Genomic DNA, 25,979 nt, shown 5'->3' with positions numbered 1-25,979 from the left:
AATTATCCACGGTGAAGCTCCAGCCTACATGTCTGACTTAATAGACCTACCACCCAGGAACGCTAAAAGATCATCTCAAACTTTTCTTAACCTCCACTTCCCTAATTGCAAAGGCATAAAATACAAAGCGCTGCACACATCAACCTTTTCTTACTTAAGCACGCAATTCTGGAATATACTACCACGCAACTTGAAAACAATCCACGAACTAACCAACTTCCGCAAACTACTGAAGACTCATCTCTTCGACAAAATTTACTGTAAGGAGCAATACACATGAAGTCCACACTCACTATTCCAGAAATACACCAATACATTCTTTTCTGAACTCTCATCCCCCGTAATCTCATCACACTTAAACCCTCACTCACAGAAAATGTTATACTGAATGTTCTTTTGCTAAGGTTCTATCACCCTACCAATTTCCCGTTGTCTCTTTCCAGTGTTCTATTGTTCTTTTCCTTGTCCTATTCCCTAACGACACCTCGACTTTGTCTCGCTTAACTTCTCACAATGTAATCCATAACTGATTGTAACAAATTGCATTTCCATTATTTACAATGTATTGTAAGCCACACTGAGCCCGCAAATAGGTGGGAAAATGTGGGATACAAATGCAATAAAATAAATAAATAAAATAAATAGCAATTTGTGATTAAAAAATAGAATGGTTAAGCTCGCCTTGTTTTCTTTTTGTGTTATGAGACTGATCTGGGCTAGTCTTAAAGGCGTAACTGTGTATCCAGATGCGTATAGATGAGTTGCGTAGTTCATCACCTTGTAGTCTCTTCCCTTTTTCAAGAACATTCACAAGAAGTCATGGAAAATAAAAATGTCCAATACTTGGAAAAATAGATGTAGGATCAGCTTAGATCTGTGACTAATTTTTGGACTTTGGTCCTTTTTGTATTTGTTAATTTTTATGTTCCGTATGGATTGTAAAGTAATATCCACCAAAGGGTTATAGATCTTGTTTTGGTTGATTTTTAAATATTGTGGATTTTTTCTCAAGGAATCTGTTATATTGCTTCTGAGAAAACATGCTAGCTATTTACAATACTAAAAGTAAAGTTGAACCCAGGTGCCATGACTAGCAGCTTGAACCAGTGTGTTTGCACAAGTGAATCCTCCTTTAGATTAGTAGTGCTGATCTGTGCTTTTGAAAATCTCTCATGGTGATAATTGTTGAAACCTGAATGAAGTGTTTAGCAATGCCATTTTACATTGAAAATTGTCTAAAATCATTTTTCGATTTTCTTTCTTTCTTTGTTTTTAATTAGATTCCCTGGATTTGCAAAACCTGGAGTGGATCAGTATCTATTGTCAAAACTACCAAAACCGAAAGAGAAGCTTTCCATTATTGTAAGTTTTTTTTTTTTCCCCCTTTCTTTCTCATAGTAACAGGGGCCCTTTTACAAAGGCACATATATGCCTTCGTGCTTGCAACATGCATCAAATTGGCACTACCACCCAGTTACCGCGTGCCCCGGGAGGTAATTCCATTTTTGGTGCACACCCAAAACACGCGGTAGAAATTTTTTCTATTTTCTACTGTGGGGCCCTTACCTGGTGGTAATTGGCAGTTGGCACGTGCTGCATGCTTATTGCCTGGTTAGCACGTGAGACCTTACCGGTAAGTCAGTGAGTGCTGATAAGGTCTCAGGCCGAAAATGGGTGCACACTGGTTTTCATTTTGCCACACATCCATTTTCCGGCACATTAAAAAAAATCTTCCTTTTTCCAGGCATGCTCAGGAAATGGACCAGCATGCATCCAAAACACGCACCTACAACAGTGCAGGCCACTTTTGGGTGCGCCTTAGTAAAAGGGCCCCACAGTAACAAAGATCCACATATGCAGAACAAAACACATGTAGTAGATTTTTAGCCACTTACTTAAAAAAGAAAGGATTAAAAATTCAAATACCCTCAATTAACTGTAAGAATAACATTCTTACTAAAACTTCAGATATACTTAATGCAATGCTTTCTCTGATTTCTACACAAAATTATGTACATCAGAATCATCGTATCCATCTGTTTATCTTGAGAATTTCCCACATGGACTTAAGGCTCCCACATGGTCTCAAAATGAGATTAAGATTCTCCAAGCCCCAATTACAGATAAGGAAATTATGGAAGCTATTTCCACGCTCAAAAAATCAGGAAAGCTCCAGGCCCAGATGACCTCAAAGTTTGTTATAGGAGACCACGTGATGCGCTGAGCTGAGGCTCCGGGACTGTTGCCTCTCAGCTATGCTAATTTGCTAATTTAGCATCCTGAAGGAGAATTTGCTTGAAATTTATCGACTGTCTACAAGCCCAATATATGGACAAGTATTGAGATAAGATGCCTGCAGCAATGACTCAAAGGTCAGCGAAAAAAAAGAAGACTGAACTTGGGAATGGCAATGTCAAAATGGCGGACACCATTTACACCACACCTGCGGTGTTTACAATTACTCAGCTTTCCCAACTCACTACAGCAATTACTCAAGCATTGGAACCTCGCTGGGAGGTGATTTCACGGAAATTGGACATATTTCAAGCTCTATTAGATGGACTAACTGCTTGAACTGGAACCTTGGAAATGCAAGTCTCAGCAGTAGAAAACGATACACGTATACAAGACCCTGAACTCGCCCACTTGAGTCAACAACTGGCTACTTGGCTTGAGAGCTGCCTCACTAAAGAATTTCCATTCTCGGAATCAATGGGCCCCTTGATCATTGAACGTGCTCACCGCGTGGGCCTGCACTCTGAAGACCGCAATTGCCCTAGAATTGTTATGTTTAAAATCTTAACTACAGGCATAAATTAGAAATCTTACAGGGCTTTTGATTGCTGTTATGATTGGGGTCAGAACCCCTCTCAAACTTACCTCTTTCCTGGGGGTCAGCTTCTTAGCTGGCTTCTGTTTCTTTTCTCTGTCCTTTCTGAGCTGGCTCTGTCTCTCTGTGCTGGCAGCTTCCAGCAGCATGGGGGTTAATTGTTTTACTTTACTACAGCTGTGTGGGTGGACTGAGTTAGCTCTACCTCTTTTTGGGTGTACTGGCTTCAAGTGCTTCACGGTGTTGCATTGGTGTGGGTTGGGCCTCTCTGGGTCAGTGTGCTTTTGCCTAGGTCTAGGGAGTGTGACATCATCAGGGAGGGCCTTGATAAGGAAGTGGTGTTGTTTCCTTCAGGGCCTTTGCAATGGTGGTGTTTGCTTTAGGTAGGGTGGTGAAGTGTGCACTTCTGACTCTGTGTCTAGTTTCCCTGCTTGCTTTTGCTAAGGTCCAGGTTAGTGTTAGTGCAGAGTGCACTGGTGTTTGTGTGTTTAGCTTTCCTGCTTTTCCCTTATGGTTCCCCTGCTTTTTCCTCTTGGTTTGGAAGCATTGCTGTGTGTAGGGCTTTGGAAGCTCTGTTGCTGTTAGAAGTACTTCAGGGTTTGGTGTTGTTAGGAACACTACAGATTTTGCTGTTAGAAGTACTTCTGGTGTTTGTGCTATTGGGAGCATTGCAGTCTTTGCTGTTTGGGTTTTGGGTGCTGTAGAAAGCACTTCAGTTTGCTGTTAGAAGTACTTCTGGGTTTGGTGCTGTTAGAGGCACTTCAGTTCGCTGTGAGAAGTACGTCAGTAGCTTGGTGCTTAGTGGAACCTGAGTTAGGTTAGTGCAGTGGTGCACTGCTGTAGCGTGCGGGCTTAGGAAGCTCCTTTGCTAGCGTGTGTTTGCTTTCCTGCTTTTTCCTTGTGCCTTCCCTGTCTTCCCTTTTAGTGCTAGGAACTCTTTTGGTTGTTTGGTGCATAGGAGCACCTTAGTTAGTTTAGAGTTGTAGAGCACTGCTTGTAGCTTGGTGCTTAGTAGGACCTGTGTTAGCTTGTGTATTTAGTTCCCTGCTCTGTTAGTTTAGGGCTTAGGAAGTCCCTTTGTTGAGCAGGGCTTAGGAGCTCCTGTTTAGTATAGGGCTTAGGAAGTCCTTTTGTCAGTTTTCTGTTAGGAACACTCCTGCTGGGTTAGGGCTTGGGAGCACTTAGATCAGTTTAGGTTTAGGAGTACTTCTGTTTCCAGTCCTGGTCCCTGTGTCATCCGGTATCCGGTAAGTCCTGCCGGCCACGCGATACCAAGGGCTCAACCCTTGGGGGGGGGGGGGGGGTAGTGGCCAAGCGCAGGTGAAGCTGTACGGACCAGTCCAGTGTGTTCCGGTCCGGTGTGTGTTCCAGTCTGGTGCGCTCCAGTCGTTCCGGTCCGGTGTGTGTTCCAGTCCTGTGTCCTCCAGTCCGGGGGATTGCAGTCCAGTGTTCCAGTCCTGTGTCCTCCAGTCTGGGGGATTGCAGTCCAGTGTTCCAGTCCTGTGTCCTCCAGTCCGGGGGATTCCAGTCCATGTGTTCCGGTTCACTGGGCAGTGCCTGCAGTCCCTGCCGGTGTGCTTACCCAGTGTTGGTTGGTGGGTTTTGCCTACTGCTGTCGCTCCTCGGCAGCAGCCCAAGGGCTCACGTTTGCTCCAGAGCCCGGCCCCGCAGGCTCTGAACCTGAGAACCTGACAATTGAAAAGAGAGAACTTAACTTGTGAAGGCAAATGAGTACTGATTTTTCAGGATTTTTCCCCAGAAGTACAAGAGCGACGTCAGAAATTTCACCCGCTGTGCCAAGATCTACATAACTAAGGAATCATAACTAAGGAACTATTGTATCTGGCTCAGCTACGACTCTTGCTTCAGGGAAAATGGCAGTCTTTTGCATCGGTGACGGAGGCAAGATCTGCCCTTATGGAAAAGGGCCTTATTGACTCTAACTGATGCTTTGCTGTGGTTTGTGTGAACATTGCTGGACACATATATATTAGTCTGCTTACATCTAGTAGATGAACAGCGTTCAGGTGTGCAAATTGAATTATTATTCATTATTCACTGAGAGGTGGGAGTCCCCAACATCCATAGTGATCTCCTATATTCCCCCAGATTCCTTAATCTGGGTGAATAGTTTTGGGTTTGGAAAAGGTCATGGGAAGAGGTGGGGTGGATCAGGGGGGGGGGGGGGTTCTAGTTCTTATACAAGCACATTCGCTGCGGGGTAGTTCTGGGGTTGTGAGCAAGGTATTCTGGGAAATGGAAATGGTGGTTGGTTGCCCACAGGTCGTTAACCTAAGCACACACTTTACTTAGAGTTTAGCATATGTGATGGGCAGTGGGATTGTTGCCACCGATGGGGTAGTCAAGGTTGGGTGCTGGGGTTCTACACTTATTTCACATGTTACAGTTTATCAGTGAACCACCTCATTTACTTTTCCTATGCCAGCTCGCATAGCGACTTGGAATGTAGGGGACATAACGTCCCCAGTGAAACAATCCAAAATACTGACGGCATTAAAGCGGCATAGGGTTGGTATTACTTGTTTAGAAGAGATGCGCCTCTCGGACTTGGAACATACTAAACTACAACGCTTGTGGGTGGGGGAGGTACATTTAGCTTCCTCTCAGGGCAGAATGGGAGGAGTAGCAGCCTTGATTTGGAAAGGACTCTTGTATAAATCATCTTTGCTAGCTCAGGGGGCAGAGGGGAATTACCTACTTTTATGCCAATGGATACGGGGCCTAGAATTTTTTTATTATTAGTCTTATATGGCTCAAACCAACATGATCCAAATTTTTTTCATTCCTTGCTTCAACATTGTTTGCAGCACAGTCCTCTCCACTTGATGGTCCTGGACGACTTTAATTTGGTCTCAGATCGCTCCATAGATTGTTCCAGTACGGCCTTGTTACACTATAAAGGGCAACAAGTTTATACCTTTGCAAACTATTCCTGCTCTCTCAATTTAATAGATTCCTGGTGCGCTTTACACCCAAGTGAACGAGATTACACACATTGTTCCCAAGTTCATGGGACTCAGGCAAGACTGGACTATATTTTAGTGGAACATACTTTATTCGCTAAAGTTTTGCCGGCAGCAATTGAATATTTCAGACCACGCACCTGTATAGGTAGTTGTTGAAATTCTCACTGACAAGGGGGGGTGACGTGGGTTGGCGATACTCCTATTTGCATGCAGACACCCATTTCCAGAAATATGTTCAAGATAAATGTCTGGACTATGCTATTAACAGTGCAGCACACATTGAACAGCCAACTTTGTATTTTCCTGCTTCGAAAGCGGACCTCAGGGGAGACACAATTGCTTACGCACAAGCTCAAAAGAAACATTTAGCTGCGAGAATATTATACTTAGAATCCCAATTAATAAAAGCTAAGAGGGCTCATACCAATTGACCCACTTGAACAACGCTAGAATGTTTGCAGGCTACACAGGTAGCATTGAACACCATGTTACATGCGAAGGAGGCCCACTCTCTATTATATCGCAAATATAGACTACATCGTTTTGGTAATTTCCCAGGCTGACTACTCGCTTGAGTAGTTAAAACATGGGGAGAGCCGCGGGCAGTGGTTTCCTTAAGAGACCCTAAGGGTACTCTCACCAATAACTTTCAAAAAAATAGCTCAGATATTTACTGATTTACTTCTCTACCCTTTACAAGGCAGAGGCACTGCCTGACACTCTTCTACTACTAGTTATCATTTCTATAGCGCTACTAGGCATACGCAGCGCTGTAAACTTGAACATGAAGAGGCAGTCCCTGCTCGACAGAGCTTGCAATCTAATTAGGACAGACAAACAGGACAAACAAGAGATAAGGGAATATTAAAGTGAGGTTGATAAAATAAGGTAAGGGTTCTGAACAAGTGAATAAGGGTTAGGAGTTAAAAGCAGCATCAAAAAGGTGGACTTTTAGCTTAGATTTGAAGACTGCCAGAGATGGAGCTTGACGTACCAGCTCAGGAAGTCTATTCCAGGCATATGGTGCAGCAAGATAAAAGGAACGGAGTCTGGAGTTAGCGGTGGAGGAGAAGGGTAACATAGTAACATAGTAGATGACGGCAGAAAAAGACCTGCACGGTCCATCCAGTCTGCCCAACAAGACAAATATATGTGTATACCTTACCTTGATTTGTACCTGCCTTATTTAGGGCACAGACCGTACAAGTCTGCCCAGCAGTACTTCCCGCCTCCCATCACCAGGTCTGGCACAGACCGTATAAGTCTGCCCTCCACTATCCTCGCCTCCCAACCACCAACCCCTCTTCTCCCCACCTGCTCCGCCACCCAATTTCGGCTAAGCTTCTGAGGATCCATTCCTTCTGCACAGGATTCCTTTATGCATATCCCACGCATGTTTGAATTCCGTTACCGTTTTCATCTCCACCACCTCCCGCGGGAGGGCATTCCAAGCATCCACCACCCTCTCTGTGAAAAAATACTTCCTGACATCTTTCCTGAGGCTGCCCCCCTTCAACCTCATTTCATGTCCTCTCGTTCTACCGCCTTCCCATCTCCGGAAAAGATTTGTTTGCGGATTAATACCTTTCAAATATTTGAACGTCTGTATCTAAGCTGTATTAGCATGTGGCGGAAAGTAGCCTCGTTCAATAACTACTACTACAAATCATTTCTATAGCGCTACCAGTCATACGCAGGGTGCAGATAAGAGAGATTTACCCAGTGAATGGAGTTCCCGGGGAGAAGTGTAGGGAGAGATGAGAGTGGAGAAGTACTGAGGAGCTGCAGAGTGAATGCACTTATAAGTCAATAAGAGGAGTTTGAACTGTACGTGGAAATGGATAGGAAGCCAGTTAAGTGACTTGAGGAGAGGGCTAATATGAGTATAACGACACTGGCGGAATATTAGTAGTGTACTGAGGGACTTTCGGATTACTTGACCGAGGTGGGCTTGCCCACATTGACCATGCAGGAGCTAGATGTATTAAATGCTCTGTTACAGTTATCTGAACTTCAGGCGGATATCAAGGCCTTAAAGCTGTGCTCTGCCCCTGGCCCGGATGGTTTTGCAGGAGAGTACTATAAGAGGCTACCACCACCAATAGCCTGTAGCGCTATTGGCATACTGTGACGATGTGTGATGCGCTGCGTACGACTGGTAGCGCTATAGAAATGATTTGTAGTAGTAGTTATTGAACGAGGCTACTTTCCGCCACATGCTAATACAGCTTTGATAACACTCGTACTTAAACGTGGTAGACCGACGGAAGATGCAAGCTCCTATAGGCCTATATCTCTTTTAAATGCAGACATTAATTTGCTCTCTAAGATATTGGCAGAACACTTTACTGCATGCTCACCCCGCTTAGTAGATCCTGAGCAGGTAGGGTTTGTAAGACAGTGTCATTTGGTACACAATGTCCGACGCTTATTACTAGCGATGGCCCAATGCCAAGAAACGAGGACACTGTCACTGATAGTAAGTTTAGACGCCCAGAAGGCCTTTGATAAGGTGGTCTGGGACCACCTGTTTCAAACTTTAGCCTTTATGGGATTTCGGGGCTGGTACTTCCAGGCAATAAAATCTTTATACCATCAGCCAGTGGCCTGTCTTCTGGTAAATGGTATTAGGGAATCCGACTTTCCAGTTTGCAGGGGTACCAGGCAGGGATGCCCTCTCTCCCCTTTACTCTCCTTACTTTCACTAGAACTTCTGTTGCATAGGCTTTCATTGGTGGAGGGGGTGAGGGGAGTGATTCTGGCTGATCAAAATGTTAAAACCCTAGCATATGCAGATGATCTGCTGGTATTACTGACAGACCTATTTCAGTCTCTTGCAGGATGGAATGGAAGTTTCTGTTTAAAATATTACATTGGTTTGGAGCTCCAGTCTCTCATATTAATAAAGTTAAAATTTTATATACCGGAAGCACATATTATTGCAAATAACTCTTTATCCAATTCAGTATCATTATCCAGAGGCACTCGACAGGGCTTTCCACTTTCCCTTTTACTTTTTAATCTAGCGATTGAACCTCTTTATATTGCATTCAGGGACAATCCTGAAATCACAGGCATCAATCTTAATTCCTTAGAAATTAAAGCAGCAGCTTATGCTGATGATGTCTTGTTCATTTCTAATCCCAGAAAATCTATAGCTACATTCCTCCAATTAGTTGATCAAAATGCGCTATTCTTTGGTAACAAAATAAATACTCAGAAAACCGAAGTCCAGATATTGCATCATCCTTTGGTTTGGTATGGTCTTCCAAGGTCCTTAAATACTTAATACTTAGAAAATATTCTTGAGGTTGGTTCCAAAAAAATGTTGAACATAGTCAAAGACTTAACTTACTCCTGGACCCCCCCTTCATCTTACTTGGTGGGGCCACTTAGAGACCACCAAGATGATGATCATTCTTAAGATTAATTTTACTTAAGTATGCTCCTAACCCTTTTACAAAGATCATTTTATAAACAATTGGACAAATTGCTGATGCAAGTCTTGTGGGCATCCAAAACCTTCAAGACTGTGTTGAAGACAACCCACCCCCCCCAACAAACAAACAAAAAACCCCAAGGAGGTTTCAGGAATAGTGTTTCCAGATTTTATATTATACCACAAAGCATTCATCATCCAACCATCCTGTTACTGGCTACAATCTGATTTAGTATATTCTCCTTTCTAGTTATCCTTAGAAAAAGAGTTATGGTCACATTACCTTATTCCCAATTTTATGCCTTTTTTATGCCAAAAGGATTCAATTCTAATTGTATAATAAAATCCTCACATCTTCTTCTTTTGTTAGAACTGGATGACATTATCATGGACATTCAAAGTGTTGTCTAAAGTAGTTCTATGATTTGGGATAATCCTAAACTCAAAATTAACAACAAGCATTTTTTTCTATGGATTGGACATAGAATGATATTTGGTCCTTTGATCATATAGTAGAAGCAAAAACAGTTACAACTTTCCAGAAATTACAAGAGCAATTTTTACTTCTGAACTCAGCTGAATTCTTCAGCTGAAACACAGTATTCAAAAGTTAGTTCTTAGATAATCTCCACACTCTGCAGCCTTCTATTTTTCATATAATTCATTGTCTGTTTAGTGATGGATATGTTGCGTCTCACTTGTACAAACTGTTCTTAAACAAATATTTCAGTAAAAAAAAAATAGAGATCTCGTGAATTTGGAAAGAAGAAATCCATTTTCACTTATCAGAGAAGCAACAGACTATACTTTGGTCAAAATTCAGCCGACCTCTGTCTTCTGCATCTATGATTCAGTCATTGTTCTTTTTCCACCATAGGGCACTATGGATTCAACAAAAGATGTTGGTTGAAGGGTTAACCTCTACAAGTCTCTGTTGGTCTTGCAAAGAACAAGGTACCTTTTTGCATCTCACATTTGAGTGCACTCAAACTCAGCAATTTTGGTTACAAGTATCGTCTATCATCACACAAATATTTGACATTGATACTCCACTTTTCTTTAAGTGCATTATATTTGGATCTCTAGCTTTTAAATGCATATTTGTCCAAGGAAGGTTCAAAATTACTACACATCTTTCTAGCAATAGCAATAAAGATGGTTTTACTTAACTGGAAAAAGAATTCCTTTCAGAATCACGCTCGGTGGCATTCTGTACTACAAATGTATAAATTTGAGTTGTTGGCAGACAGGCTTTGGACTACACCACATGTTGCCAAACTTTGGTGAACTCTAGACAAATATATGGCATGTATTTAAGAGATGGTTACAATATTACTAATTGTTTGCTTGATTTGTAACTGATTTTTGTGCCTGTTTGATTAGTACGGTAATGTACTGTTATTTCAGTGTTTAAACAAATTTAATAAAGTTTCTTGCAATAAAAGAAAAAAATACAGATTCCCTGTATTTGTAAAACCTGGAGTGGATCACTATCTATTGGCAAAATTGCCAAAACAAAAGAGAAGCTTTCCATTATTGTAAGCTTCCCCCCCCCCCCCCCCCTCATAGTAGCATAGTAGATGATGATAAAGACCTGCAAGATCCATCCAGTCTGCTCAACAAGATAAACTCATTGTCAGGTTCTCAGGTTCAGAGCCTGCGGGGCCGGGCTCTGGAGCAAACATGAGCCCTTGGGCTGCTGACGAGGAGCGACAGCAGTAGGCAAAACCCACCAACCAACACTGGGTAAGCACACCGGCAGGGACTGCAGGCACCGCCCAGCGAGCCGCAACACACGGACTGGAATCCCCCGGACTGGAGGACACAGGACGGGAACACACACCGGACCGGAACACACTGGACTGGAGCGCACCAGACTGGAACACACACCGGACCGGAACACACTGGACTGGTCCGTACAGCTTCACCTGCGCTTGGCCACTACCCCCCACCCCAAGGGTTGAGCCCTTGGGTTCGAGTGGCCGGCAGGACTTACCGGATACCGGATGACACAGGGACCAGGACTGGAAACAGAAGTACTCCTAAACCTAAACTGACCTAAGTGCTCCCAAGCCCTAAACCAGCAGAAGTGTTCCTAACAGTAAACTGACAAAAGGACTTCTTAATCCCTATACTAAACAGGAGCTCCTAAGCCCTGCTCAAGAAAGGGACTTCCTAAGCCCTAAACACAAAGCTAACACAGGTGTTACTAAGCACCAAGCTACAAGCAGGGCTCTACAACTTTAAACTAACTAAGGTGCTCCTAACAACCAGACGAGCTCCTAGCACTAAAAGGGAAGACAGGGGAGCCACAAGGAAAAAGCAGGGAAGCTAACACATAAGCCAAAAGTGCTTCCAAAGCACCAGTCCCAACCGTGCTTCTAAAGCACCAAACACAAACAGCAAAGACTGCAATGCTCCCAGTAGCACAAACACCAGAAGTACTTCTAACAGCAAAAACTGTAGTGTTCCTAACAACACAAAACCCTGAAGTACTTCTAACAGCAACAGAGCTTCCAAAGCCCTACACACAGCAATGCTTCCAAAACCACCAAGAGGGAAAAGCAGGGGAACCACAAGGGAAAAGCAGGAAAGCTAAACACACAGTCACCAGTGCACACTGCACTAACACTAACCTGGACCTTTAGCAAAAGCAAGCAGGGAAACTAGACACAGTCAGAAGTGCACACTGCACCACCCTACCTAAAGCCAACGGAACCGTTGCAAAGGCCCTGAAGGAAAGAACACCACTTCCTTAACAAGGCCCTCCCTGATGATGTCACACTCCCTAGACCCAGGCAGCACACTGAAACACAGAGAGCACACTGAAACCCATAGAGGCCCAACCTGCACCAATGCAGCACCATGAAGCAGTTGAAGCCAGTACACCAAAAGAGAAGTAGAGCTAACTTAGTCCACACACACAGCTGTAGTAAAGTGAAACAATTAGAGTCATGCTGTTGGAAGCTGCCAGCACAGAGAGAGCCAGCTCAGAAAGGACAGACAAAAGAAACGGAAGCCAGCTAAGCTGACCACCAGGAAAAAGGTAAATTTGAGAGGGGTTATGACCACAATCATAACACTCATAGCATATGATATGTTGTGATGTAGCATATGCATACTTGATCTATCCTTACCATTTCAGGGCACTGACCGTAGAAGTCTGGCACTGGTCTTACTCTTCAGTTGCCATCGAACCTCACTCCAATCCATCCAGATTGGGGCACAGACTGTAGAAGTCTGCCCAGTTACTGGAGTTGCTGTCTAATCACTGCTAAGTTTTTAAAATTTAATTCCATTCTCTTTCCATATAGGAATCCTGTGTTTTATTCCATGCATTTTGAACCCTTTAGCGTTTTCATGTCCACCACCTCATATGGGAGGGCATTCCTGGTATTCATTCCTCTCCATGGAAAGTACTTCCTGATGTTATTCTTAGATCAACCCCCCTCCCCCCCATCCTTAATACATGTCCTCTAGTTCTACTGCCTATCCGCTTTCTTTGTACACATGCTGTTATGTTTTTAAACATTAAAGGAACTCATTTTATAGCATATCTCTAGTCATGCATGCTTCTCATTCCTAGCTACAGTATGACCCTAATGTACAACATATAGGGTCTTGCTTTGTGCAGCACACATATAGCGCACAGCATCTTTTTCCTTTGATCTTTTTCCCTAATCCTGAGCCAACTCTTGTGTTCATTCAGCCTATGGTGGTGCTTTCATTTATTTTTCTTTCTGACATTTGGCTATATGAGTGCTCTCCATGTCCATAACAGCTGTTCCATGGAGGCTGGTGTACCACAAATTTTTGGTAATGCAGATATGCCTTGGCTTGAAAAGGTTGGAATATAAAAGTTAGGTTCAAATTTATTTAATATACTTCAAAGTCAACATGTATCTAAGTGGTTTACATATATCAAAGAAGGGGAAAAATAGCAGGGAGCAATAACACAGTAGGGAAACTAGGTTACAAATATTCATAATATAAGGGAGGGGAAAGAGGGATGCATTTAAACCCTACATAAAAACATAAGGAGGGAAGGAAGTGAAAGACACAAATACACAAAAGTAAATTACCCACCAGAACAGCATATAAGGGCTATTCTAGGAAAAGGTTATATGACAGAACCAAATGCCTTTTCAAAGTTATGTGTTTTTAAAGCAGCTTTGAAATTTTGAATGGACTGTTGATAGCATAGACTAAGTGGAATGGAATTCCAGAGAATGGGGACATTAACATAAAAGCAGATCTAACACAGTGAGAACAAATTTGTAAATGCGATGGAATAACAAATGTTGATCAGCAGAGCGTAGAGTACAATTAGGAACATAGGGGAGAAGTGACCTAAATAATAATTAGGGATGACTGGATAGGAAAACCTGATGGGCCATTGTTAGAATTTTAAATTAAATTCTATGGTGAACAGGAAGCCAATGTTAAATTTTCAAAAGAGGCTTCTATATTCTCACAAGTGGATGACGCCAATTCGCATCGCTGAGTCTGGTATTTACCAAGCTAAATGAGAGCTTTGTGGAATGCGAGCCGCACTCCACTGCACATGCATCAAGTGCGTTCCTGCCATTTGCTCGAATGTGGTCTCAGTTTTTCTTTTTCTGCATGAGGAGAAGGTGTTTTTCGTGCCCTCTCCTCATTCGCTCGGTCTGGAGAGCTGGTGCCTTCCGGCTGTTTTTTCATCTTAATTGAGCTCCTCTTATTGGAACTTATTTCACCTTTCCCTTATTTTCTTTAGAGTTGGTTTGTCTGGTTTTAAGTTTTATTTTTGCCTGACTTTGACTGGGACATCCCCTTTTCTTTTTTGCCATGCTGTGCCCCTTTAGCTAACAAAGTTTTTCTGTCCATATCCACGAAGGTTCCCAGTGGCTTCAAGTGCTGTACCCAGTACAATCGGACAGTCTCGAGGAAGGACACCCATTCTTGGTCTGCAGTATCTTGGGCCTGACCATAGCTCTGCTAACTGTGTTCTCTGTCTTTGCATAAAAATGAAGACCCAGCTTTCCCGAGGGGCTCAACGAGAGAGGATTTTTGGAGCCAAGTCCGGTTCCTCGACATCGTCATTGAGGTCGGAGGCATCTGCATTTACACTGAGCATTGCACCGGCATTGGGAGCCTCGATAAGCATGGCTGCTACTAGATCCTTAGACACTGGGAGCAGTGACACATCAAGTGGGTCTCCACCTGCCTTGAGGCCTCCTGCTGTGCAGGGCACCTGGGAACATCCATCGTTGGACCTGACCCCGAGGCAATTTGAGGATTTGACATCCTTGTCGGCACCGAGGAGCCTTTGTGACACGCTTCAGGCAAAGGCCAAGAAGAATCTTCATTGGTCACCCTCGATGCATGGTGCTGGAAGCTCCAGGGCTTTGAAGGACTTGGTACCCGAGATGCGTCGGTGCCAGGAAGACCACTCCCCCCCCCCCCCCCCCATACAGGAGGTGTGAAGATATGCGTGTCTCCTAGCAGCTGAGATCCAGCTCCCACGTCGACCCCATGTTACTGGAACCTGTGCCTCAGCCGGCACCTCAGCTTTTCCTTGTCTTGGCACTCGATGAGCACATCCTGGCCTTGTTTCCTGAGCTGCTGGATCAACAGTGTGCATTGACATTGGGGGTGCTTACGCCTACCCTGCTTCCATTTGCAGCCCTGCTTGGCCCTCAGCCTGCAGTGTAGTCTCTGACACCGGTGCTGCCTGCGACACCGGTGTCAAGTACCATCCAAGCCAGCACTCTCTCGATGTCTGTGGAGGAAGCTTCGCCAGAGTCGAGATGGGAGTCAGCTTCTCAACGCCCCTCTTGAGGACATAGTTCCTTGGTACAGAGGCAGGTTCAGTCTTGACAATCTCATCTGGAGATACTGTCTGACACCGAAGAGGAGCGCTCATAGGATTCAGAGCCATTGAAGGAACATGAGAAGTTGGGAGACATGGTCAAATTTCTTGGTATTACAATGTAATCTAGTGGCAGTGTTTTGTAAAGTTTGGCATTTAATCTGAAAACATGGTAGACCAGCACACAAGGAATGTGAACTTAAAGTGTGGCAAGCCGAATGCAGTGAAGGGAACTCTCAGAGAACGTAAATAAGGAAGAGCATACAGTGAAGCAAAACCAGTTCTAACTCCGGAAACTTGTTTCTTAAAAGATAACTGAGAATCAAACCAGACACCTAAATATTTAAACTCTGTGACTGCAGGGATAGGAATGCCAAAGAGAATTGGAATAAGAGGTTGGGATAGTAAGCCTGTGATCGAACAGCTAGTTGTCTTGTCTGGATTAAGAACCAGTTTGAGAAGCCAGCCAACATACAAGAGAGAACAAACATTCCTGTAAAAGAGAAAGATTGATGGTAAGGGTGGAAGTGGGGAACATTAACAGAATATCATCTGTGTATAAGAATGCTTTAAGAAAAGATTGGATGAGATGAGCAAGTGGACTAATACAAATGTTAAAAAGCCGAGGAGAAAGAATCAAACCTTGGGGGGACCCCCCCTATATGATGGAGTGACTTGAAGAAGAATCGGACCAAAACTACTGTTTCTGCCTCTATGCTGTTCTGCTCCCTTGGGTTTTTGCAGCCCAAATACATGACCCTGCATTTTTTTTTTTCAGTAGATAGTAGCTGCTGTATTCTAGAACATTTTTCAAGCTTTGCTAGACTCTTCCTCTTGCTATCCATACCGTAAAGAGTCTCTACCGTATTAGTTTGGTGGTATCTGCAAAGAAGCAAACCGTATCAGACAGCCCTTTCACAATGTCACTCACAAAAATGTTAAAAAGAGCCATGTCAGCTTTCTGTACAAGGGTTGTCTTCAATGTTTTATATTTGATATACTTATTTAAAAATTAAGAGAGATGATCTAGTGACACACTGGTAACACCCTTTCCTCAGAGTGAGCTCCATTTACTGCTACCTTCTATTGCCTTCCACTTAACCAGTTTCTAACCCAGTCAGTCACTTTAGGGCCTATACCAAAGGCATTCAGTTTATAAGTTTCTAATAAATAAATTCTAAACTGGTGGCTAGGATTCCCTCAGTGCTTCAGTTGAGGGAAAGCGATTGCTGTTGGAGCTTTTGTTTGAGAGTTAAGGGGGATTCTCTCTCTTGCAGAAAGGGAGGCAGTCTTTTGTGTTCTCCTCCCCCCCCCCCCCCCCCGTCAAAAAAGAAACAAGCAGTTAAAAAAAAAAGAAAAAAAAAAGCTTTCTGAGGTTAAAGTTAAAAACCAAAGGCCCTGTTTACTAAACAGCATTATAGGCGCATTAACACTTTTAACACGCGTTCACCATGTATGTGCCTACAATATCCTTATAGACACCTACATGGTTAGTGTGCGCGCTAAGTGTAGTCTCACTAAAAACACTAGTGCACCTTAGTAAACAGGGCCCCAAGACTGCAACGAAAGTATAATAAACTAATACAAATGGGAAAAAGATACAAAGGCAGACAGATCCGAAAAATATTTATATATAAATATCAATATTGAATCATAAAAATCTTTAAATGTCTATAATACATAATGATAGCAGGCATCAGAGGCTTAAATCTTTCAAAAGGGTCAAAGGAATATTATCAGTGAGAAAACCCCTCGTGTGTCTAGACCAAATGAAATTTTCTCACATAAATTTTGTAAGTGTCCATAAAGTTGCCAGTCTTCATGCATCTATACCACAAAAATCTATATGTAAATAAAAAGTGAGTACTTATCACAACAGTGCTGCAAAAGGATAATCACCCATGAAGATTGTTTGGTGGATTTATGGACATTTGCAAAATTGAAGGCACATGATTGAGGAAACTTCATTTGATCTAGACATACATAAGCTGCCCGATATTCAAAAGTATTGGGGACGGCATTTGGTCGGTTAAATACCCTCAAGCCAGCTATCCGCCGATATTCAGCGGGAGATAACCAGCTATCTCCCTCTGGATGTCCCAGTCAGCAGCTAGCCGGTTACCGCTGATTTTCAGCGACTGACTAGTTAAGTTTAGTAGCCAGATAGACCTGCCTAAATAGCAGGCCTATCTTTGGCTGCTAGTCCCTAGCCAGTCAGCGGATGAATATTGGCTTAACCAGCTATATTTGAGGTGCTAAAAAATACCCCAGAAATTCAATGCTGGTAGCTGGATACGGCGCTGGCATTGAATTTCCGGGTTCACCGGTGACAGCGGGAGTTAGCTCAGCTGCATTTCAAATGGGGCATATTTTACTTCACTGTCCCATATTGCTTGCCTTGACAAACAGTTCATTGCATGGTTGGGGCAGCTAACACTATGCTACAGTGCTAAAGGTTAGCTGTGTTGGTTTTCCACAGCAGCTCTGCTCTCTGGTATTGCATAAGGACACTGACCAAAAGTCTTGTATACCAGTTCCAGCCACCACTGTATCAGCGGCACCATAAGTTGTATGTCGTACTGGCTCTAAATGCTTCTGTTGTACTTTTACTCCTTTTCATTGTGTTGGACAGCTTAACCATATTAGAGCTACTTCAATGTAGAGGAACAACTTAATGGTTAAAGCAACCAGCTGAGAGTGAGTACAGAGATCCAGTGGTTGCTGGTTCAAGTTTCTCTGTGGCTTGCCATCTATAGTGCACAATGGTACAAACAGACATATTTTGCTACACCATCTAGCTCTTGGCCACACTAGGTATGTCTAGTGCGCAGCCATGCCAGCCAGTTCTGGTGCCAATTCTTGTCACACTCAGCAAGAAGATAACTCTGGCTTAGGCATTGAACAGCTGATGTGGCTTCTAAGTTGCATTTAGCAAACTACCTTTTTGAGATAAACTTATCTTTGGAAAGGATCTAGAGAAGTGGTGAAAGACTTAGGGAATTCCAAATCTCAGAGATTGCTAGAGGGCAAGCCTAAAGATTCTTTTAAATCCTCTCAGTCTCATCTTAGGTTTTGTGAGGCCAAGTGCTACAGACCAAGCAAATCTTTCAGGGTTCTCACTTCAACAAAGACAAGCCTTTTATGCTAACAGAACTCTGCTTCAAACTCCAGGTCACTAGTGCCTCCCATACCTCTCAATGATGGTGTCTTTGTTCACTCTTTGGGTTTCATAATAGCAGGACACCTCTCCAGGTTCCATGAGGAGTGGACCAATATTACCTCAGACCAATGTGTCTTGAAAATACTAAAGCAGTGTTACAAACTGGAGTTCTCCCATTCCATCACAGATTTGTTTTTCTTGGATTTTCCGTACAAGGTCCAGCCCAAATGCCAAGCAGTTCAAGCCACCTTGCAAATGCTTCTTCATTCAGGCACAGTAGAGACTGTCCCCAGTTGTGACTGGGGAACAGGAAGTTATTCCATTTACTTTGTAGTTCCAAAGAAGGGGGGATTCCTTCCACCTGGGCTTCAAAAGAGTCAACAGAGTGTTAAAGATTCAACATTTCACAATGGGAATATTATAATCTGTAATAGCTTCAGTCCAGCAGGGAGAATTTCTAACCTCCTTGGATCTCAAGGAAGCTTACTTTCATATTCCCATTTGACCTCTCCACAGAAGATTTTTGTGATTTGCAGTCCTTGGAGAACATTATCAATTTATAAATATACCATTCAGTCTTTTCACATCACCAAGGATATTTTTCAAGGTCATGGTAGTAGTGTCAGCCTTCCTTTGCAAGGATGGATTGCAGGTTCATCCATATCTCAGCAATTGGCTAATTTGCGACTCTTCCTATCAAGAGAGTCTTCAAGTTTCATCCAAGATAGCTACTCTTCTTCAGTCCTTAGGACTGGTATTCAGTTTTACCAAGAGTTAGTTGTTTCCAGCACAAATCTTGGCGTATCTGGGAGTGATATTCAACATAAGCTTAGGGAAGAAATTGCTTCCTGTTGCTCATCCAAAGATTCACACCCAAGTCGGGATCTACTTTTCCTTCCATGTTCCGAGTTCTGGGAATATGTTCAACTTCTGGGCACAATGGCCTCTATCTTGGACGTTCTTTCATGGACCAGATTTCCCCTTCAGCGGTCCCTTCTCAACTGTTTATCTCCACCTCTTGGATCGTACGTGCCAAACTCAGCCTCAACTGGTGGATTCAGCACAGCCTTCCTCTGACAATTCCGAAGTGTGATCTCTCTCTGTCTGTCTGTCTGTCTGTAGGCAGCTATCTGCTGCTCATATGCTGCTAGGGCGTGCCTTAGCTGGGTGCAACAGATTCGGATTCCTTCCAGGAGTCTGATGGTCAGCCTCTTCCTGAATTGCCAGATGTGGAGAGGGGACTGTTATATTTGTTGATTCGGGCATCGGCCAAGCAGATGTTTTTGGCAGTCACAGCCTGTCATTTGCTGTGGTTGCACCACTGGACATCAGATGCAGCTTCAGACAGCTGGTTAAGTTCCCTTTTAAGGGCCAGCTGTTTGATAAGGACTTAACGAAGTTGGTAAAAGTTCTGGATGGCTGACTCATTATCTTTCTAAGGAGAAGTCTAAACATTCTTTCCGGTCAGGTCAGGCTTACCCTCGTTTTAAAATACTAGGTGCTATTGTCTGGGGAGGCCTAGTTTTATTGGAGATCCAGGTACCAGCCCAAGCAGGGTTTCTGAACTCCAGGCTGTGGCCTGTCAAGATCCTTTGGATTTCTCCTGAAGGGGCAACTGTGCGCACAGGTCTGTCTTTTTTCTTCCTAAGATGGTTTCTGCCTTTCAATCAACCTTTGTTTCTTCTTGCTTGAAGTTTGCCTTGTACTCCTGCACTATTTGGAAGTGATCAACAAGTTCCATTGGTCTGATCATTTTGTTCGTGCTTTGCTGAGGACCTCAAAAAGGTAATGTGACTTATAAAGTCATGATTTCTCACTGGGTCAAGGAGGCTATCATGTCCACATATTTACTAGCGGGTATACCACTTCCAGTCAGAATCCAGGTGCATTCTACTTGAGCTGTTGTGACGTCCTGGGCAGAAGCTCATCTGTTCTCCATGGAGGGTGGCAACATGGTCTTCCTTGCATACCTTCTTCAGACACAACAGTTTGGATGTCTTTGCTCAGTCGGATGCATCTTTTGGAGTATCAGTGCTATCTGCAGGTGCTTCAGGTTCCCACCCTACTTAAGGACTGCTTTGCTACATCCCACAAGTTTCTGGATTCATCTGCTGCTGAGGAATGAAAAATTATGTCTTAGCTGATAATTTTCTTTACTTTATTCATAGCAGATGAATCCAGAGGCTCATCCTCTTTTTTTTCCGTTGGTTCCTATCAGTTCTCTCTGTTGGACCATGTTACTGTATTTTTACATTTTAGATGGACTGTTGTAATTGGTTTACATGTTTGCAGTTCTTGGTTTATCACTTTTCCCTGTGGGTAAGGAGAAAGGTTATAATTCTATTTCCTTTTGCTTTGTTATGAGAAATACTGACTGAACAAGGAGCATTTCACTCTATAAGACAGGTCAGTTCAGCGCTCTCTATCTCCAGCTGCTGGTGGATGGTCACAAGCCTCTGGATTCATCTGCTGTGACTAAAGGAAAGAAAATGAGCAGGTAAGATACAATTTTTTTATTTGTTTATTATAATTTGCTTCGTTGCTCTTTTTTTTTTTTTTACACCATAAGCCAAAATGATGTACATATATAATATATAAAGATTTTTTTCTATTTTCAATAGTTTTTATTGATGATCAACAGATTGACCGAAACCATAACATTTCTATTATAACCATTTAAACATCCTACCTTATTTATACACTTAGATACAAATCAGTCAACTGTATCATCGAGATTTTACATTTTCTCCCCCCCATCCCCCTCCTTGATTGAAATCAATTTTATTAGCAAAGATTACAATTGGATATGCAAGTATCTTGTATAGAACACTTTGTAGATAGTCACCCTAATTCCCATCCCAACCCTCCCTAGACCTAATCCACAGTTAAATAGTGCTTTCTCTCTCCCGTCAATGACTTTAAATGTTCAATAAATGTCCCCTTGCTGCTGGTGATAGTCTGCCAGAATGTAGACCACCTCTGCTGGAATTGTTGACCTCTCTTTGTGTCCAATCTTGTAATTCCCAGTCTCTCCATTCTCAGTAATTGAATCATTTGGGCTCTCCACTGTTGCAGTGTTGGAACGGTCCTAGACAGCCACTACAACAGTATTACCTTCTTTGCTGCTATGTTTGCCCTATTTATGAAGTCTTTAAACCCTTTTGGTATCGGATGTATAACTCAAGGGTGACCAAATAGCAGCTTGCAGTCTTGCCTCCAAGTCGTACCCCACATTTGTGATACTTTTTGCAGGAGCTGCCTCCAAAAGCGACATATATGGGGGCAGGTCCAGAACATGTGCCCCAGCGTAGCTCCCACCATATTGCACTTTGGGCATTCTCCTGCCAGGGCTAAGCCCATATGAAAGGCTCGTGTTGGGGCGATGTGCATTCGCACTGCAAATTTGTACTGTATTTCCCAGCACCAAGTGAAAGGTGTTGTGCCCCTCATTGTTAAAACATGCAATTTAAAGATGTCAGCAATCAGGGGTACACCCAGTTCGGCAGACCATGCCTTCGCCAGCTGTTCAAAGTTCAATTCTGGCACCGAGTCCCGGATATGTCTATGATAAAATGACAATGGGATTTTCTGCTGCGCTGTCAATGAATACGCTGAATTAAGTTCCTCTTGCACGTCCTCAGTCAGGTCTTGCCATGTTAAGCTATCAATATAATGTTTCAACTGTCTATAATAAAACATGTCAGAATCAGGCAAAGAATATTTATGTTGCAATTCTGGGAAAGTTTGCAAACGACCCTCTTCTGTCAAAACCTGATACACATATTTGATCCCCTTCTGCTGCCACCTTTTGAAAATTGAATACAAATCCGCTGGAGGAAAAGCTGGATTTCCGCAAATTGAGAGGAACGGAGTAGCCTTTGCTGAAAAATTATGGAGCTTACATGTCCAACGCCAAACTTTTTTGGCGGTGGGTAACATTGAAGTTTGTGCCAGCACTTGCAGTATTGGCCCCCCTGACTCATGTAGCAGGCAACTGAAGTGTACTTTTCCAGTAAGGGCCAATTCAGTGGCAGTGGCTGAAAAGTCTTGCATTGCCCTATACCATTCCATTGGCAATCGTTATATATGACACTCAATAGACCCAGTCCTCCATACTCCACCGGTATTTGCAAGACTTACAGGGGTACTCTCTGTCTTTTTCCTTTACAGAGGCACTGTCGAAGTTGTCTGTTGAGTTGTTTTTCATCTTTGTATTTTAAATACAATGGTAGAACTTGGAATACATATAAACAGCGGGGCACTATTAACATATTGAACAGGGCAATGCAACCCATGAGTGACAATGGGTAGCCCTGCCATACTCGCAATCTAGTAGTTGTATCACTCATTAACGTTTTTACATTGCTATCATACAATTGGCTTAGGTTTTGTGTGATATACACTCCCAGATATTTAAGTGGCGTCTCTTTGCCTAGTACAGTTATACCCCTTCCCCCAGTTATATTCGCAACCCCGTAGACTGGCAGTGCTTTGGATTTCTGAATGTTTAAAACAAATCCTGAATAACTCCCATTACTCCTTATCTCTTTCAGTAACCTGTGTAACGACGTTTGTACATTTTGTACTATGATTAATAGATCAACCGCAAACGCTGTTTTTATTGTACTCTCCCCTACCTCCACACCCTGGATCGCCCCAGTGGTTTTCAATATTCTTCACAATGGCTCCAGTGACAGAAGGAATAAAAGTGGGGACAATGGGCATCCTTGATGTGTTCCTCTGCCTATTGGAAACAGGGGGGTCCTAATCCTATTAATCAGCAACGCTGCCGATGGGTCTTTATATAAAAGTTGTAGTGCTTTAATAAACCAACCCCCGAATCCCATTGCTTTAAGGACAGCGAACAGATAAGCCCAATACAGCTTATCAAAAGCCTTTTCTGCATCTCTAGGCTTATTGCCAACGACTGTCGCTCTTCCCGCTGACATGTCGCCATAGCTAATAGAAGCTTGCAAACATTCCCCACAATTTGCCTATTTTTGACAAAAACCACCTGCTCTGTGCTTACTAACCGGGGCAATATTTTAGAGAGGTGGTTGGCCATGATTTTTGCCAATAATTTTAGATCGACATTTATCAATGATATCGGTCTATATGAATCCGATAAGTTTCCTTCTCTGCCTGACTTTCTCAATAGAACAATCAATGTTTCATTTGCGTGTGGTATAAATTGCCCCTTATGTATGGCCTGGTCATAATATGCTATCAATGGACTCATAAGTTTAGCACTTAGTAATTTGTAGAACTCGCCCGATATTCCATCAGGGCCTGGAGCTGAATTCAGTTTTAGTGACTTTATACCCTCTTGAAGTTCCTTTCCTTGAATAGGGCCATTTAGTGTCTCCATCTCTTGTACCGATAATAAAGGTAATTTGGCCTGTTGCAAGTGCTTATTTATGGATGCCTCATCGCCTCTGCCCGGGGCGGCGTACAAATCGGAGAAATGTTCTCTAAATATCTCCGCTATCTTATCATTCTTATGATGGAGTTGTCCCTGTTTATCTCTTAATGTGGTTATCACTCCCCGGCCTCCCCAAGTTCTCACCATCCCAGCCAACACAGAGCCCGCCCTGTTCCCATATCTCTGAAATTTATATTTATTATAGATGAGCCCTCTGGTTGCCTTCTCATGTAACAGAGTTTAGAGCCATCTGCACCGAGTGTAGGTCTTCTCTGTTTGTTCCTGTCGGCGATCTGATAAATTTCTTTTTTGCCACTAGTAATTTCTTTTCTAGATCTAAGATTGCCGCTGAGATTTTTTTTATTCCTGGCGTGTACGTATGCAATCACTTCCCCCCTCACTTCCCTCACTTCCCTCCCCCTTTGCAGCTGCCCAGAACAATATTGGGTCTTCTTTGTGTTCTTCATTAAAGTGATTGTATTCTCCCCATTTAACGTGAAGGTATTTTATAAAATCTTGGTTTTTGTAGAGATAAGATGGAAACCTCCATCCCCTCTCCTGCTGCTGAAAATACCCTGGTGCTTCTAGGTCTAACCATACCATAGCATGGTTGGAAATATCTGCCACGCCTATATTTAGCGAGAGCACCTCTGAAAAATTGTCCGTGCCACTAAAATATGGTCGATCCGTGAATAAGTCCCATGTGCTCTTGATAAATGGGTGAAATCTTTCTCCCCTGGGTGCAGGGCTCGCCAAGCATCCACCAGTTCCAAGCTCTGAATAAATATGGGCATGACTTTCGCCTATGGGCCCCCTCTATGTGCCATGTCTGGTGCTGAGCAATCTATGAAAGGATTAACCACCAAATTAAAATCTCCCATTACCATTAACTTTAAAGATTTGTAAGGCCTACACACTTGCACCAGGCCATGGTAAAATTTTGGTTCGCACTTGTTAGGCCCATATAATGCTAGCAGTAATAATTTCCTGCCCTGCAACCAGAGGTGCATAAGCACATACCTTCCCTTAGAGTCAGTCAGTAGGAGTTCAGACTTAGCTGCTAACCCTTTTCTTATTAAAATTGCCACTCCTCCTTTACGTCCCTCTGCCGGAGAAGCATGTACCTCCCCTACCCAAGGTCTCTGTAATTTTTGGTTCTCCTCCTCTGAAAGACGTGTTACTTGTATACATGCTATATCGGCTTGCCTCCTATGTAGCGCCGTCAATACTTTTGCTCTCTTAACAGGTGACGTAATCCCACCCACATTCAATGTTATAAATCTCACTGACTTAACCGCCATATGGCCCCTGTTTCACTTTGCATTGCATTAAGATGTTTTATAGGGAATCAGGTGCCCAGCTTCGCCTAAATCCCGCTATCTTCTGTTCTAATCCCCTGCCTTGTTCCAGCAGATTGTCTTCCCGACCTATTTGCCTTAATGTTGTCTACGGGAGAAGGGATCAAGTCCATTATGATGCTCTTAGGTCTCTTCTCAATTTTATCCCCCCACACTCCCTCCCTTCCCCATCCTTCTCTCCCTCCCATAACCTTTCCTCCCTTCCTGTGTTAACCCCAGCTCATCCATGATACCCTATTTATCTCCCTGCTAGTCCAAGGAAATCGTCAGTCACTATGATGTACCCCCCCCCCCCACCCCTTCCTTGTAACACACGCTTTTCCAACATTTTAACAATGTAACAATAACACATTTGATATCTGCTAAATACTTTCCTCAGCACTCAGTATTCCAATGCAAAAATATTTCTACTCGCCTCTCGACCCTCTTTTATGAGAGACTGTTTAAATGCACCCTGATTTCTCCCGATGGTTACACCATGATTCTGGCTCTGTCCACCACCGAACAGTCTCAGGTCTGCTCATAGTGTTGGCCTTATAGCCCTTTAATTTGGCGTTGTATGTCCTCTGCACTTCGACTTGTGCAGCGCCTTCTTGACTCTTGCCGTTCTGTCCTTATTCAGTGGCCTCTTTGATACTCATAGCCTTCTGGAAGATTTCTGCCTCCTTGGGCGATGTGAAAGCATGCCATGCTCCGTTATGGTGGATTTTAAGAGTTGCTGGGTATAATAGCATGAACATTTCTTTCTTTGCAAACATTGCGCTGCACAACGGAGTAAATTCCTGACGACGCTGTTGTAACGCCAGTGAGTAATCCTGAAATATCTTTACAGGCTGGCCATCATAGCTGAGACTTTCTTTCTTCTGTCAGGTGCCCCTCAAGATTTCCACCTTGTGTATAAAATTGTGTATTTTAGCAATTATCACTCTGGG

General features: G+C 43.2%; 1 protein-coding gene across 1 annotated transcript in view; it reads left to right on the top strand.

Annotated features, from left to right (window-relative positions):
• SNX9 (sorting nexin 9) overlaps positions 1-25,979 on the top strand; it is a 378,115-nt gene that overhangs the window by 193,816 nt on the left and 158,320 nt on the right. Inside the window, 1 exon segment of the mRNA XM_030198382.1 lies at positions 1,281-1,362. Within this exon segment, the coding sequence (XP_030054242.1) occupies positions 1,281-1,362 (82 nt within the window).

The sequence above is a fragment of the Microcaecilia unicolor genome, chromosome 3 (assembly GCF_901765095.1).
Source record: "Microcaecilia unicolor chromosome 3, aMicUni1.1, whole genome shotgun sequence".
Taxonomy (NCBI): domain Eukaryota; kingdom Metazoa; phylum Chordata; class Amphibia; order Gymnophiona; family Siphonopidae; genus Microcaecilia; species Microcaecilia unicolor.
Note: the sequence above shows the minus strand (reverse complement) of the source record. Positions and strands in the feature narration are given on the sequence as shown.